This window comes from Bos taurus, chromosome 7 (assembly GCF_002263795.3).
Source record: "Bos taurus isolate L1 Dominette 01449 registration number 42190680 breed Hereford chromosome 7, ARS-UCD2.0, whole genome shotgun sequence".
Taxonomy (NCBI): domain Eukaryota; kingdom Metazoa; phylum Chordata; class Mammalia; order Artiodactyla; family Bovidae; genus Bos; species Bos taurus.
The window spans coordinates 68,863,005-68,876,988 of record NC_037334.1 but is presented as its reverse complement, the minus strand read 5'-3'; the positions used below and the strand labels follow the sequence as shown (position 1 = coordinate 68,876,988).

Sequence of the window (13,984 nt, the reverse complement as noted above, 5' to 3'; positions counted from 1 at the left end):
GTATAATGTTGGCACTGAAAGAAAGGTGTTTGATGTTGTGGCAAAGCATAAGAAGAGATGACCTAGGCTGGGGAAATGAAGGAAGGCTTCTTCAAGCAAGCGACATTGAAAATGGAGGTCTTAAAGTTGAAGAAAATTTCACGTGGTTGGCACTCAGTGAGAGAGGATCAAAGGAGCCTGAACTGGGATGGAGGAGACAGTGTGATAGATTCTCGTGTCCACTCTCAGGGTAAAGGGAGAACCACTGAAGGGACATGCCATCTTCTGATGAGGATCATCAGGACATGATCACAGTCCACAGTCACCACATGAAAAGCTTACCCTAGCTTCCTTGTGGGGAATGGAATGATGGTGGGGAGGGTATAATGGGTGCAGGGATAGGGAACAGGGGTGCAGAGAGAAGGTATAGTGGGTGCATGGAGACCATTAGGAGGTGGCAACAATCCCAGGTGAGAGATGCTGGCAACTTCCATAAAGAAGGTGACTCTAGTAAATGGAAAGAAATGGACAGATCCTAGAGGAACTTTCAGCACCAAAGTTTGGACACATGGTAGAAGCTCCCAGAAGTGGAAGAAGACAAAGATTTTTCCTGGACTGAATGTGGAAATGATAGAGCTCATCACATATTTCATTGCAGAAGATGTACGTGGTATGGTTGCTGATTTTCAAGACTGCCTTTACATGGAGGACTCTAGAGCAAGAAGGCATTACATACTTTGTAATAACCCAGTGGTGACCCCAATTGCCTAAGAGCAACAACTGTTCATAGTGATAAGAACTGTTCATCAGGAAGCTGTGTTGCCTCTGGAGACATAAGGGAGTTATTTAAATTCTCTTTGCCTCAGTTATATGCTCTGTTAATTGGGGTAATGGTAGTTCCTAACTTACAAAGTAGGTATAAGGATTAGGTTAAATAATTCATTTAGCATAGTGACTGACAATAGTAAATAGTAAGTATTAGTTGCTGTTATTATTAAAATAATTATGAGACTCATCTCACTTAAAAAAATTCAGGAGTGATCATTTTATAACAGGTAAATAATATTAAAGGGGGTCACACAGCATTAAGCAACCTTTGCAAAGCCACACAGCTCTTAAGTGGTAAAGCTGCTCTTTGACCCAAATCTGACACCAGGAGCCGTGATTTTGACCACTGTGCAATACTGCTGCCAGAAGCAAGGAAAGTGGACACTCTCCCCACCTGCCATCTTTAATTTAGGAAGGATGCATGTTACAAAGATGTTTTTGCCACTAGATCAGTAGGCTAAAGGGAAGTATCCTTGAGGAATAGTCAGCCTATCCACACACTGACTAGAATGGGGATTTTGACTATTTTTCCTGTCTTATGTAAATGGTAATGGCTCCTGTGCCACGGTAACCACGGCAAACTTGATTCCTAAGGTACAGTGAGTCACTGAAATAGGGAAACCTTTCCTTTCCTCCCAAGGGCCTTTCAGAATATCAAGATGGTCCTATTTGTACCAAGCTTACAGCATACTTTTCTCATGAAATACTCAACACTGGTTGAAGTAGGTAGTGCCGGGGTCATTACTTTATAAATAAGAAACAGAGACTTAAAGAGGTTAAATGTGTTGCCTGAGATCCCACATATAGAAAGTGAAAGAAGCACCATTTGAACCCACGACTAGCTGACTATTCTAGCCTCACCATTCTGTGACACTTGTCTCCTATCTGTGTTACCCCTCCTATCCTGTGCTTACTCAGAGTGCCTGAAGCCCACCATTTCTCTCTTTTACCCTTAAAAAAGATCTGATATCAGCCCTGTGCAACTAAGCACATTGTTCAGGTAGCTACCTCCCAGGAGTTTATTTTTATTTTAGCCTGCCTGTGATGTGCTGGAGCCTGCTTGTGTTGGCCTATGAGAGCCGAATGCTAAATTTTCAGGAATTCTGTGAGCTGGTAGACTTTACATTAGTAGTTTGAAATTGATCTTGATGGGAGTATTTACACTACAGAAATTGGCAAACACTACAAACAAAGTCTCTCCCATATTCTCTACTGCCGCTGCCATTACAATGATTGTTTGGCATTTAGCAGGTGGACCCTCATTTTTCCTTGTCCTCTGTTAAAGAGTGTCCAACAACAGGGACCACTTTGCTAAGACATTGGCAGGCACAGGGGAGTGTCTGAAATCACGGCTGCCAGCAAGCCACCACCTGCCAACTCTCTGCTTCTTTTTGGCCCCCTACTCCAGCATGACGAAGGGGCTTCCTGGCCCCACTGAAAACACTTGCACATCTCAATATGGTAAACAGGCAGATGATAAAAGATCTAAATCCATGTTAAAACAAAATGCTCAATCAGGCTGTAGTATAATGACCATGGGATGGCAATTTGAAGTTAGGAAAAAATATATTTATTTTGCAGAACTACAGTATTCATTCCTGAATATGTGGAAGAATTGTTTTCATATGTCATAAATCCACAGAATTTTAGAGCTGCAGTGAACAGAATTTTATAAATAAGAAAAAAGAAAAAGAAGCTGAGACCCAGAGAGGGGAAATGTTGGCCCCAAATCATATATCTCATGATGCATGTATATCTTGCCCCACACATGTATTTAGTCATGGAAGAGAGGAAACCCAGAACCCTGATATTAGCCTGACTTTGAAGAATCCTTAATACTTCCCTTGATTTGAAATGATTATGTTATGCCACCCTTCATTCTCCTTCACAGATATAATGATGATACAAATAGTAGCTAAATTTTATTAAGTGTTTACTAGGTGACAGGACTTATGCTCAGTTCTTTATATATTAAGTTGAACTATATGAAATTGCCAATATATGACCTTTTTCTTGGATCTACCAAAATGGTAATTTTCAGATAGGTCTATTTAAATACATCCTCTTTTAATTTTTACCATTTTCCCCCCATGAAGTGAATATTATTATAACACCCATTTTACAAATGGCAGAACTGAGTTTTCATTTTAAAAAATAAATTAAAAAAAATGCTTAAAACCATTTCTTCCCACAGGTGTAATACTATTATCATTTATGGGCAATGAACAATGCACTCCTGTGTGCAAATTGATGGCTCTAAGCAATGGAATGTCACATAGAGAAAAAATAATAATAACTAATATATCTTGTCTTTTTCAGTAACTTTGAAAAATTTTATAATTAGTAAATTCCTATAATATTTAAAGAAATGCTTTTTAAAATGTTATTTATGAATATAAAGCATAAGCGTTAGAAAATAAGAAATTTGATCTTTGTGAAACATATATCTGCTGTATCCTACATGGAAATGTTAAAAACTATAGCTCAGGGCTCCCCAGGATGAATTAATTGTCCTAGAATTTTCATAATGCTCAAATGAAGAGACTGAGTTATTTTTACAACCTTGTCTACATGCAAATTTTAACCAACAAAATTCTGAATCAAGATTATTTTTTGTAGGACTAACTGCAAATACCATTGTACAGAACTCACAACCAAACAGTTCACAAGCAATAATTATGCTCAGAAACAATCAGTAGTAACTACATGAGATGATACTGTGTTGAATGTTGAATCGGGGAAACAAATTGGTAAAAACTACAAAATGAACTTTGAAAAACTATTTAAATGTAAATGAAAACTCTTTAAACATGAAACAAGAGCTTCCAATATCCCATTCACAATTGGAAAAAAATTGACCGAGGTCATATGATTAATCAGCTCTAAATGATGAATCCTCCAGGTTGAAAACCTGGCTGTTGGCCCTCTGTTAATTTAGTCAAAGAATACCTATTGAATACCTACTAAAGAGGCCTTGCACATAAGTAATTCCATATTCTTCCTGACTGGTGGATTATTATCAGTAAGAATCTACTTAAGACATGCATGTCTTTTCACTTCTAAAAAACAGGCAGTATTATTTCGCCAGCAGCTTAGAAGTTAAGGTATTTGTAGGCTCCATACCTGGCCTGGCTTCTTTCAAGACCCCATATCATTGAACACTTCAAATCCCGGCTCTCAAAAGACCCAAACTCATGCCTACACCTACTAAGTTCGGTCCTGCCAAGAATCAGAGTGCCTTTGTCTCTAAGTGACCGTCGAGCACCTAATGTTGTTTTTGCTACCTCCCTGATAACAGAAAAATAATACAGTGATATAGCAAGAAGGCAAACATGCTTCAAAAAATTGCTGAGGTGGGCTGTACAAGTGCTACTTCATAGAAACAAAGGATTTTAAAGAAGAAAGGAATGTTGTAGGTGGTGTTTCCAGTCCTTTCATTTTATCAAGAAAGAACTTGACGCAGAGACATTTGCTGAGGCTAACTCACCTAGAGAAAAGTGGAGTTTGGTCCCCTGATGCCTCTTCCAGTGCTTTTTGTACCAAACTGCATTGTTATGATTATTTGTGTTGCTCTTATTATTACTGATGTTATGATATATAAGAATATCTTTAGAAATATAAAGACTGACTTAGCTAAGCAGCTGTAATCTTCTGGTAAGAACTGCTGGTCTGTACCGCATTATATTTTGTGTGTGATAACCCTAGTCTCCTGGGAAGTTCTCCAAGGGATGAAGAGGTTTACCACTGGGCTTTGTAAATTTTAGACAATTAAATGCCCAGAGACTATTATTCCAAATGTTAGGTGAGTGATGACATTGAGACAAATAAAATTGAATCCATAAAAATGTTGAACGGGACCCATCACTTAACCATTTCATTTGCCAAATAAAATAAAATTTAAAAGTTAAACTTAACCTTATAGAGGAAAGACAAGCTAATGAACAATAAACTTATTCTTTTACTGAAATCACCTAATATAATTACCCTTTCTTGACTACTCTCCACATTCTCTCCCAGTTACTCTTACTATATTTTTTAGGTTGTTATAATAAGCACATCTGTATTTTCCGTGTTCTTATTTTATTCTATGTATATCTTCATGATTCAGCCCAATCTAACTATAAAATGTTATTTTAAAAATAGACAAATAGACTGATCACATACCCCATGACGATCTTCAAAGTATGCCAGGCTGGTTTTGGTTAAAACAAAGAATCGGACTTTAAAGTTTGAAGGAGAAGTTCTTCTCTTTTGTTGGGATTTCTTGATGAGCTGCTCTTCCAGGAGGATAAAGTTGTTCATGATCCAATTCTTGAAAAGTGATGCACCTTGCGCATCACCCCTCAGCACAACCAGAGGAAACAGCTTCAGGGCAAGGAATGCGATGGGGAGGCAGTTGATCTTCAGAGAGCTGTTCAAAGGCAACTTGCCTCCAATATTATCTCTCTATCAACGTTCAGTCAACATTGCGGAGCTTCTCTTCTGATGTCAAAGCCCATAACCACATCCTTTCGAAATTCACAAAACTATGAGGCATATGTAAAAATTATGCATACCTTTTGCTGTATGGTTTAAAAATGTTTGAAAAACCTTAGACTCAAAATGATATGACTGATTAGAGTTGAATCTTTATAGTTTCTGGTTTAGCTCATCTAACAGTTAAGCTCCATAGCACAAGGGGTAGGAACATGTGCTTTGGAGTCGAGGAACATGGGTTGTATATTAGTTTTCTGTTGGCTTTTAAAATTACAACAAGTTTAGTGGTTCATGAATTTATTGTTCTGTGGTTCATAAATGCAAAATGGGTCTCACTGAGCTAAAATCAAGATGTCAGCAGGGTGTGATCCTGTCTGGAAGATCTCAGGTAGAATCTGTTTCCTTGCCTTTCCCAGCTTTAGAACCACCCACATTCCTTTACCCTCTTCCTCCATCTTCAAAGCCTACAACAACAGTCAGTTGCTCTAATTTCATACAATTGTAACCTCTTCTTCTACCTTCCTCTTGCATATTTAAGGATCTTTAAGATTACATTGCGTTTGTGTGGATAATCTAAAATAATCTCCCAATTTTAAGATCTGTTTATTAGTAAACTTAATCCCACATTGCACCTTAATTCCCCCTTTGTCATATAAACTAACATAGGCACAGGTTCTAGGGATATCTTTACCTATCAGAGGTTGACTTCTGGCTCCACCAGCTTACTAACTGTGAGACTACAGGCAATTACTTGAGGGTTCTGAGCCTCAGTTTTTTTTTACCTGTGAAGGGGAGTAATGGTGCTCCTACACGTGGGGCTGCTCTCTGGCTTCCTTGCCAGTCTCATCTCATACCTTGCTCACATATTTTCACTTTGGCCCTCATGCATGCTTCTCAGGCTGCTTTGAATATCTGCTCCCGTTGCCTGAGAACATCTCCTCTCCCCTGTTTTGCCTGCTTTAAGTTATACTACTAGTTTCAGCCTACACTTCCTGTCACTTCCTCAGGGAAGCCTTCCTGGCTTTACTAAGTCATTTCCACCAATTATATGCAGAAGACACCTTATGACATATCCTTTATGACAGTTGTCATTGTACTTTTTGGAGGGTGATTTTTGGATTAGTGTTTGTCTTCCCCACTAGTCTCAGGTCAGTTCAGTTCAGTCGCTCAGTCGTGTCCAACTCTTTGCAACCCCATGGACTGCAGCACGCCAGGCCTCCCTGTCCATCACCAGCTCCCAGAGTTTACCCAAGCTCATGTCCATTGAATCAGTGATGCCATCCAACCATTTCATCCTCTGTAGCCCCCTTCTCCTCCTGCCCCCAATGTTTCCCAGCATCAGGGTCTTTTCCAATGAGTCAGCTCTTTGCATCAGGTGGCCAAAGTATTGGAGTTCCAGCTTCAATATCAGTCTAGAAGCTCCCTAATGGTAAGGATGGTGTGTGGTTTTGCTCACCATTATATATTTAGCAATTATTATGGTGCCTGGCATATTAAAAGGATGTTTAGAAAAATGGTGAATGAGTAATCAGCAAACTGCGTTGGACAATTATGAGAGACAATGGGCATAAAACACTTAAGAGAAATATTAAAGTTTATTAATTTGTTAAATTTAAATGAAGGCTTATAGTGGTTTATCTATGCTACAATGAAATGATTGCTTTTCCACTGCAAAATTTAGTGGAAATGCTGAAAATAAGTAAATCCTCCAGAATGGCATACTAAACAAAGCATACACAGGCTCTGGAGAAAGACAGAATTATGCTGAAATCCCAGCTCTGTCACTTACTAAACTGTTTCTCTTTGGGAAATCGGCTTATCCTCACTGATCTTTAGTCTCTTTGTGATGGTCCCTTTGAGAACTGAATCCCATAAATTCTGTAAGTGGTGGGTGCCAGTCATGTATCTGGGTTTGGAATTAGGATATAAGGTATTACGAGTGATTCCTACTTCTAGCAAGTTGTAAATAACCAAGAAATCTCAGTGCAAGCAGAGATGGCATATACCAGACAAATAATAATGAATAATGAAACAGAACAACCATTATTACTATAGAGGAGTGCAATGATCTAAGAATTATTTTCCATGTAGATTACCATACTACAGCTTAATTTTGTCTCATATAACTGGATTTGTTGTTGTTTAATTGCTTGGTTGTGTCCAACTCTTTGAGAACCTGTGAACTGCCCCAGCATAATCAAGATAAGATTTGGGAAAGGGGATACTTTAAATGGTTTCTACTCCTTTGTTCTGAGGTTTTAAGACATATATGTGGAAATACATTGTCCAAAAGAAGTAGCATTTCTTTTCTCTCCTGAATATGGGCTTCATACAAGGATCGCTATTTTCTCCAAGTATCTATTCTCCCCTATTTTCCAGCTAACTGACTCCCTGAAGATTATCTGGGCATCTAGTCAACCACAATAAAGATTATATTTTTCAGTTATGTTAACTGTTTTATAGCTAACTGAATAGAGCAGAAATTATGAGCACAACTTCAAGGAAACGTCCTTAATGGCAATCATCATACCCTTTTCATTCTTTCTCTTCCTTCCCCCTAACTAGAATGTGAATGTGATGGTTGGAGCTGTAGCAGCTATCTTAGACCATGAAGTAGAAATTGCATGTTGAGGTCATTTTTTTGTTGTTATTGTTTAGTAGCTAGGCCGTGTTTGACTCTTTGCAACCCCATGGACTATAGTCACCAGGCTCCTTTGTCTATGGGGTTTTCCAGGCAAAAATACTGGAGTGGGTCACCATTCCCTTCTCCAGGTGATTTTCCTGACCCAGAAATCAAACCCGAGTCTCTTGCATTGGCAGGTGAATTCTTAATTGCTTAGCCACCAGGAGGTCAGTGGAATGTAAAATAGAAAGATTCTGGGTTCCTGATGATCTTGGGTCCTCCTTGCAGCATGGGAGCAATTTTTTTTTAACATAAAAAGAAAAAAAAAAGTTGTTTTCTAAGCCTTTGTCAGTTTGAGGTTCTGTCACAATTAAAGTTATTAATTGTCACAATTAAAATTAAAATTAATTAATTAAACATTAAAACCTAATTTTAACTAATATAGAGCAAATTCTGAACTAGACTGCAAAGTCCTTTGAGAAGGGTAGATTTATACCTAGTTTGTTCGGGTTGAAAGATTTACAGACTTCACAAAGTATTGCCATGTGGGAAAGCAAAATGTCATCAATAGCTGTTGTAATTGTAGTTTTTCCTTTGCCTAGGTTCCATGGAGTGTAATGATAAGTAATTTTATCCTCTTTCCCATAGCACCTTCAATGGCACTTGCTGGGATTGGTCTTTGTCTTCACCTAAACATAACCTTAAGAAGCTCAGTATTTCCCCCATCATTCTCAGGAAAACATACCTAAAAATAATCCCTTTGTTTGATTTGAAAAGTTCAACTCGCAGGACCCAAATTCAAGAAACTCCCACTTGCCAAAGATGGAACAATTTGGGAATCAAATTCGTCTTTTATGATGAATTGAAGAACAGTCAAAATGTCCAAATCATGAGTTCATAAAATACTTGAAAAAACTTCCAACCCATCAGTCACTTTTGGAGGGTGCTGGAGGGCAAATTTATTATCCTGTAAACTGGAAAACAAAGGGAAAAAATGAAATGTATTTCCTGTTTCTCTTGAAGAACTGTATTTCAGTTTAGTAGTCAAATATTTAATAAGGAAAAGTCCTTCTTTATAGAAGAATTGCAATGAATAAATTAAAGAGTGATAGAATATCATCATTTTGCAATCCTAATGACAAAATGGACCTATGTATTGATCATCGAAGGCTGCTAAAATCACATGAAGTCTATAGACTGATAACACTGTAACACACTGATCAATCTTAACAGCAGGAAAAGAGTCAACTAGACGTTATGTATTTCCTTATGTGATGCAATAGGAAGTACACAAAACCACTTACACAGAAGTCTTGCTAAAAAAGAAAATCAAACACTAATCTCATCAAACCTCTAGATCTAAATTCAAGTTTGCAGGAAATACAGAGATAAAGCTGTGTGAAAAAAGCATAGAGATGCAGTTGGACAGGTTCAGAAAACAGACCCTCTATATCTGCGGGTTTTGAATTTGTGGATTCAACCAACTGTGGGCCAGAAAAATTCCAGAAAGTTCCAAGAAGTAAATTTGAATTTACTGTGTATAAACAACTATTTACATAGCATTACAATATATTTACAACTCAGTTCAGCTCAGTTCAGTTGATATAGCATTTATATTATATTAGGTATCATGAGAAATCTAGAGATGATTTAAAGTATACAGGAGAAATGTGTAGATTATATGCAAATACTATGCCATTTTATTTAGGGACTTGAGCACCTTGGATCTTTTGTATTTAAGGGGTCCTGGATTTTTTTTGGGCTCCAAAATCACTGCAGATGGTGATTGAAGCCATGAAATTAAAAGATGCTTACTCCTTGGAAGGAAAGTTAGGACCAACCTAGATAGCATATTAAAAAGCAGAGATATTACTTTGCCAACAAACGTCCATCTAGTCAAGGCTATGGTTTTTCCTGTGGCCATGTATGGATGTGAGAGTTGGACTGTGAAGAAAGCTGAGCACTGAAGAATTGATGCTTTTGAACTGTGGTGTTGGAGAAGACTCTTGAGAGTCCCTTGGACTGCAAGGAGATCCAACCAGTCCATTCTAAAGGGGATCAGCCCTGGGTGTTCTTTGGAAGGAATGATGCTAAAGCTGAAACTCCAATACTTTGGGCACCTCATGCGAAGAGCTGACTCATTGGAAAAGACCCTGATGCTGGGAGGGATTGGGGACAGGAGGAGAAGGGGACGACAGAGGACGAGATGGCTGGATGGCATCACCGACTCGATGGATTTGAGTCTGAGTGAACTCTGGGAGTTGGTGATGGACAGGGAGGCCTGACGTGCGGCGATTCATGGGGTCACAAAGAACTGGACATGACTGAGAGACTGAATTGAACTGAACTGAACTGGAACTTATCCACCATGGACACCTTGGGACCACTGTACCCAAATCATCAAAGATGAATGACCCCGTGTCTGTAACAAGTAAGTTAGAGGAAGAACCCATAGATTAAAAGAGACTTTAAGAGCCATATCAAGCATGTGCTGATTTTGTTTGGATTTAAATTCAAACAAATCAATTGTTTAAAGACATTATGAGACAACTGGGAAATCAGAATAGTGATTGCATATTTGATAACTAATTATTTTTAATTTTAACATGTGATAATGGCATGATTGTGATCATAAAAGTTTTATTTTGCACAGAAGCATACTGAAATAATTATTGATAAGATAAGATTTGCTTTGTTATAATCCAGTGGAGGGGGAGAAATAGGTAGGGCAAGAGATGACAAATGTTTGGCTGAGCTGATAATTGAAGCTGGGTGATGGGTAGGTTGGTAATGTTTTATTTGCTTAACATTGCTATATATATTGAATTTTTTCATATTAAAACGTTAAGAAAAAGGCCTTTTCAGTTCAGTCTAATAACCAAAACTCCAAATATATATTCCATTTAATGCTTTTCTTCAACTGAAGCAGAAGTCTGGTACAGGGTTTGAAGCATGTTGCCTTTTCTGCTGCATCCTAACTCCTCCTCCTTCCTTGTATAATAGCCTTGTGTCTGACTCTCGCCTTCAGGCTCAGGCTCGGGGACAGGAAGGGAAACAGGCACTGAATTCAACAAGGTCACAGGTGTAATCTGGGATTTGATGCGCTCTGAATATGGGGGATACACATTTGTTGCTTTTTCTTTCGTGCAAAGATTTGTCATGTTTGTTGTTATTATTCTCAGAAGGCTCTGACAGCAGTTCTCTTGGTGTTGGAGATGCCTGTCTGACTCCCAGTGAGCCCAACCTTCAGCTCGCAGACTTCTGCTGGCCCACCTTCAGCATGCCTCCTACTGTTCCCAACTCTGTTGGGATCCCCTTGCTCATGTGGTTGTCCTGTTGGGCAAGTGTTCCTTGCAAATGAACTACATGCCACCTATTCCCTCCATGGTTCTAGTGGAAGACTCAGGTATCCACCAATGGATGGACCATTTGCCCCAAGTGTAGTCTCTTCTCCCCGTGACACCCAACAAGCAGCTCTTCCACAGGCTTTCACCATTACCTTTCTCCAAATGGGATTTAGACAACAGTCTTCACAAACCCTTGAGAATTCTGTCAAGCTAGTGAGTAGCCCTTCAAAGGTCCTGTCACTTAGTTTCTGGTGGATGCAAACACCTGCCTCCTCTCCCCGCCCACACCCCCGGGTGGGCTGTGAGAGGAAATGCACAGTGCACTAAAAACTGTCTTTCAAGCTTTTGTTTTCTAAAGACTGGAGGTGGCCAAAACTATTACTGGCAGAACTTGTGTTGCCTCCTAGAATATCAGGCATGGGTGATGAAGTACTCTATTTTAGGAGAGAAAGGAACTTGATTCCTTTAATTGTATTATTTTAGGCCTTTGAGGCCTCAACTGAAACTGAATTGGAAAAGTTTATCATTCTCTAACAGAAAAAACCAATTCAGCCTGGCACTATGGATCTAGCTACTTAGTCAATGACATTAGAAATTTTGATTTTCATTTCTTAGTTTTATGTCAGCTTCACACTTTGGCAGGCTTTCCTCTGTGGAAGAAAAGACTGACATTTTATCCCTGGAACTGGACTCTTTTTTCCTAATAGTTCCAGCAAAAGTCTCAGAACTGTGAATCATTGCCCTGTTTTGGATGATGTGCTAATATGTAGCTCAGTTATTACAGCCAAGCAATAGAATATTCTGTTGTCTATTTCAGGTCTGCACCCTCTCCTGGATTTGAGGATGGGATAGAGTCTGCCTTATCCACCACATGGGCCGAGAGTAGAGAGTGGTTTTCCTCCAAAGAAACACCAGAGTGTTGCCACTAGAGAAAGTGGAATGGATGTCAGTTCATCATTAGTGATCTCGCCTTTACCCTGACCTAAAGCCCATCTTCATTGTCGTATCACTTGAGGCCCTGAAATTCCAATTTTCTTCCCTGCTCCTGGGAATGGCCTTTTAGATGTGTGGAAGATGCTTCTTGCATAACTCTAGAGCCCTCGTGTGTCCAAGACAAAGAGATCCTTCAACTGTGCTTTAGGGGGTGGCTTCCATGGCCTTTATTTTCCCTGTGATTCTCATCCAAACTTGATCAGGTTTATTTATTTGTATCTATTTAAGAGTACTACCAGAATATTTCAGTAATTATATAACCTCTTTCTTCTGGAAAAAAAAATTCCTTCTAGAACTATTAATCCTAGAGAAAACAAATAACATTAGCACATTTAGAACATTTCTACTAAATATTCACTGTATTTGTGTCTATAATGGAAACTATCTATATATGCATCAGTGAGAAACTGATTAATTTATGGTGCCTCCATTCAAAGCAACACTACGAGATCATGAAAATGGATGAAGAATTTATATAAGCTATCACTCTGAAAAAAGCACAAGATACATTGTTAAGATAGAAAAGGTACAGACTGATATGTATGGCATGATCCCATTTTTACATAAAAGTATTTTGTGTCTATATTAATACATATGTCTATGTTTAGGGCAGTGTCAGAAAGCTTCCGTATCAAACATCTAGCAAGGAATTGGAATTTTGATTTTCATTTATAATTAAAACAGAAAATATTGTGGGAGAATTTTTTAATTTCTAATTTATTTATTTCTTTTACTCTAATTTCATTTATTCCTCTTTTGCTCACTCTGCCTTTACTTTCCAATTTAACCCCAATATTCATTGCAGCACTGTTTATAATAGCCAGGACATGGAAGCAACCTAGATGTCCATCAGCAGACAAATGGAAAAGAAAGCTGTGGTACATATATACAATGGAATATTATTCAGCCATTAAAAAGAATACATTTGAATCAGTTCTAATGAGATGGATGAAACTGGAGCCTATTATACAGAGTGAAGTAAGCCAGAAAGAAAAACACCAATATAGTATACTAATGAATATATATGGAATTTAGAAAGATGGTAACAATAACCCTATATGCGAGACAGCAAAAGAGACACAGATGTATAGAACAATCTTTTGGACTCTGTGGCAGAGGGTGAGGGTGGGATGGTTAGGAAGAATGGCACTGAAACATGTATATTATCATATGTGAAACGGATCACCAGTCCAGGTGCAATGCATGATACAGGGTGCTCGGGGCTGGTGCACTGGGATGACCAGAGGGATGGTATGGGGAAGGAGGGGGGTTCAGGATGGGGAACACATGTACACCCATGGCTGATTCACGTCAATGTATGGCAAAACCAATACAATATTGTAAAGTAAAAAAAAAAAATTGTTAGCTTGAAAAAAAAAAAAATGTCCTCATCAGAAATAATTGGTTTGATTCATAGAAGATAGGGAACAGTTAAACTGTGGAGCTTAGACAAATTTTGAAATATATATGTGTATATATATAAATATATATTTAATTATATTTAAATATTTATATTTTTGGTGGTTGTTGCCGTTCAGTCACTCAGTTGTGTCGGACTGTTTGTGACCCCATGGACTGCAGCACACTAGGCTTCCTTGTCCCCCACAATCTCTTGGACTTTGCTCAAATTCATGTTCATTGAGTCAGTAATGCCATCCAACCATCTCGTCCTCTGTTGTCCCCTTGTCTTCCTGCCGTCAATCTTTTCCAGCATCAGGGTCTTTTCAAATTAGTCAAC

The 13,984-nt window shown here is 38.5% G+C and overlaps 1 protein-coding gene and 1 long non-coding RNA gene across 2 annotated transcripts in view; one reads left to right on the top strand and one right to left on the bottom strand.

Annotated features, from left to right (window-relative positions):
* ITK (IL2 inducible T cell kinase) overlaps positions 1-5,128 on the bottom strand; it is a 62,195-nt gene extending 57,067 nt beyond the window's left edge. Inside the window, 1 exon segment of the mRNA NM_001105388.1 lies at positions 4,972-5,128. Within this exon segment, the coding sequence (NP_001098858.1) occupies positions 4,972-5,109 (138 nt within the window). The 5' untranslated portion in view covers positions 5,110-5,128.
* The window catches only part of LOC132345782 (uncharacterized), a 28,183-nt gene extending 15,236 nt beyond the window's left edge, over positions 1-12,947 (top strand). The window contains exon 2 of the long non-coding RNA XR_009495332.1: positions 12,071-12,947. This is a non-coding gene — a long non-coding RNA (uncharacterized lncRNA). The remainder of the gene's footprint in view (positions 1-12,070) is intronic.
* Positions 12,948-13,984: the final 1,037 nt, after the last annotated feature.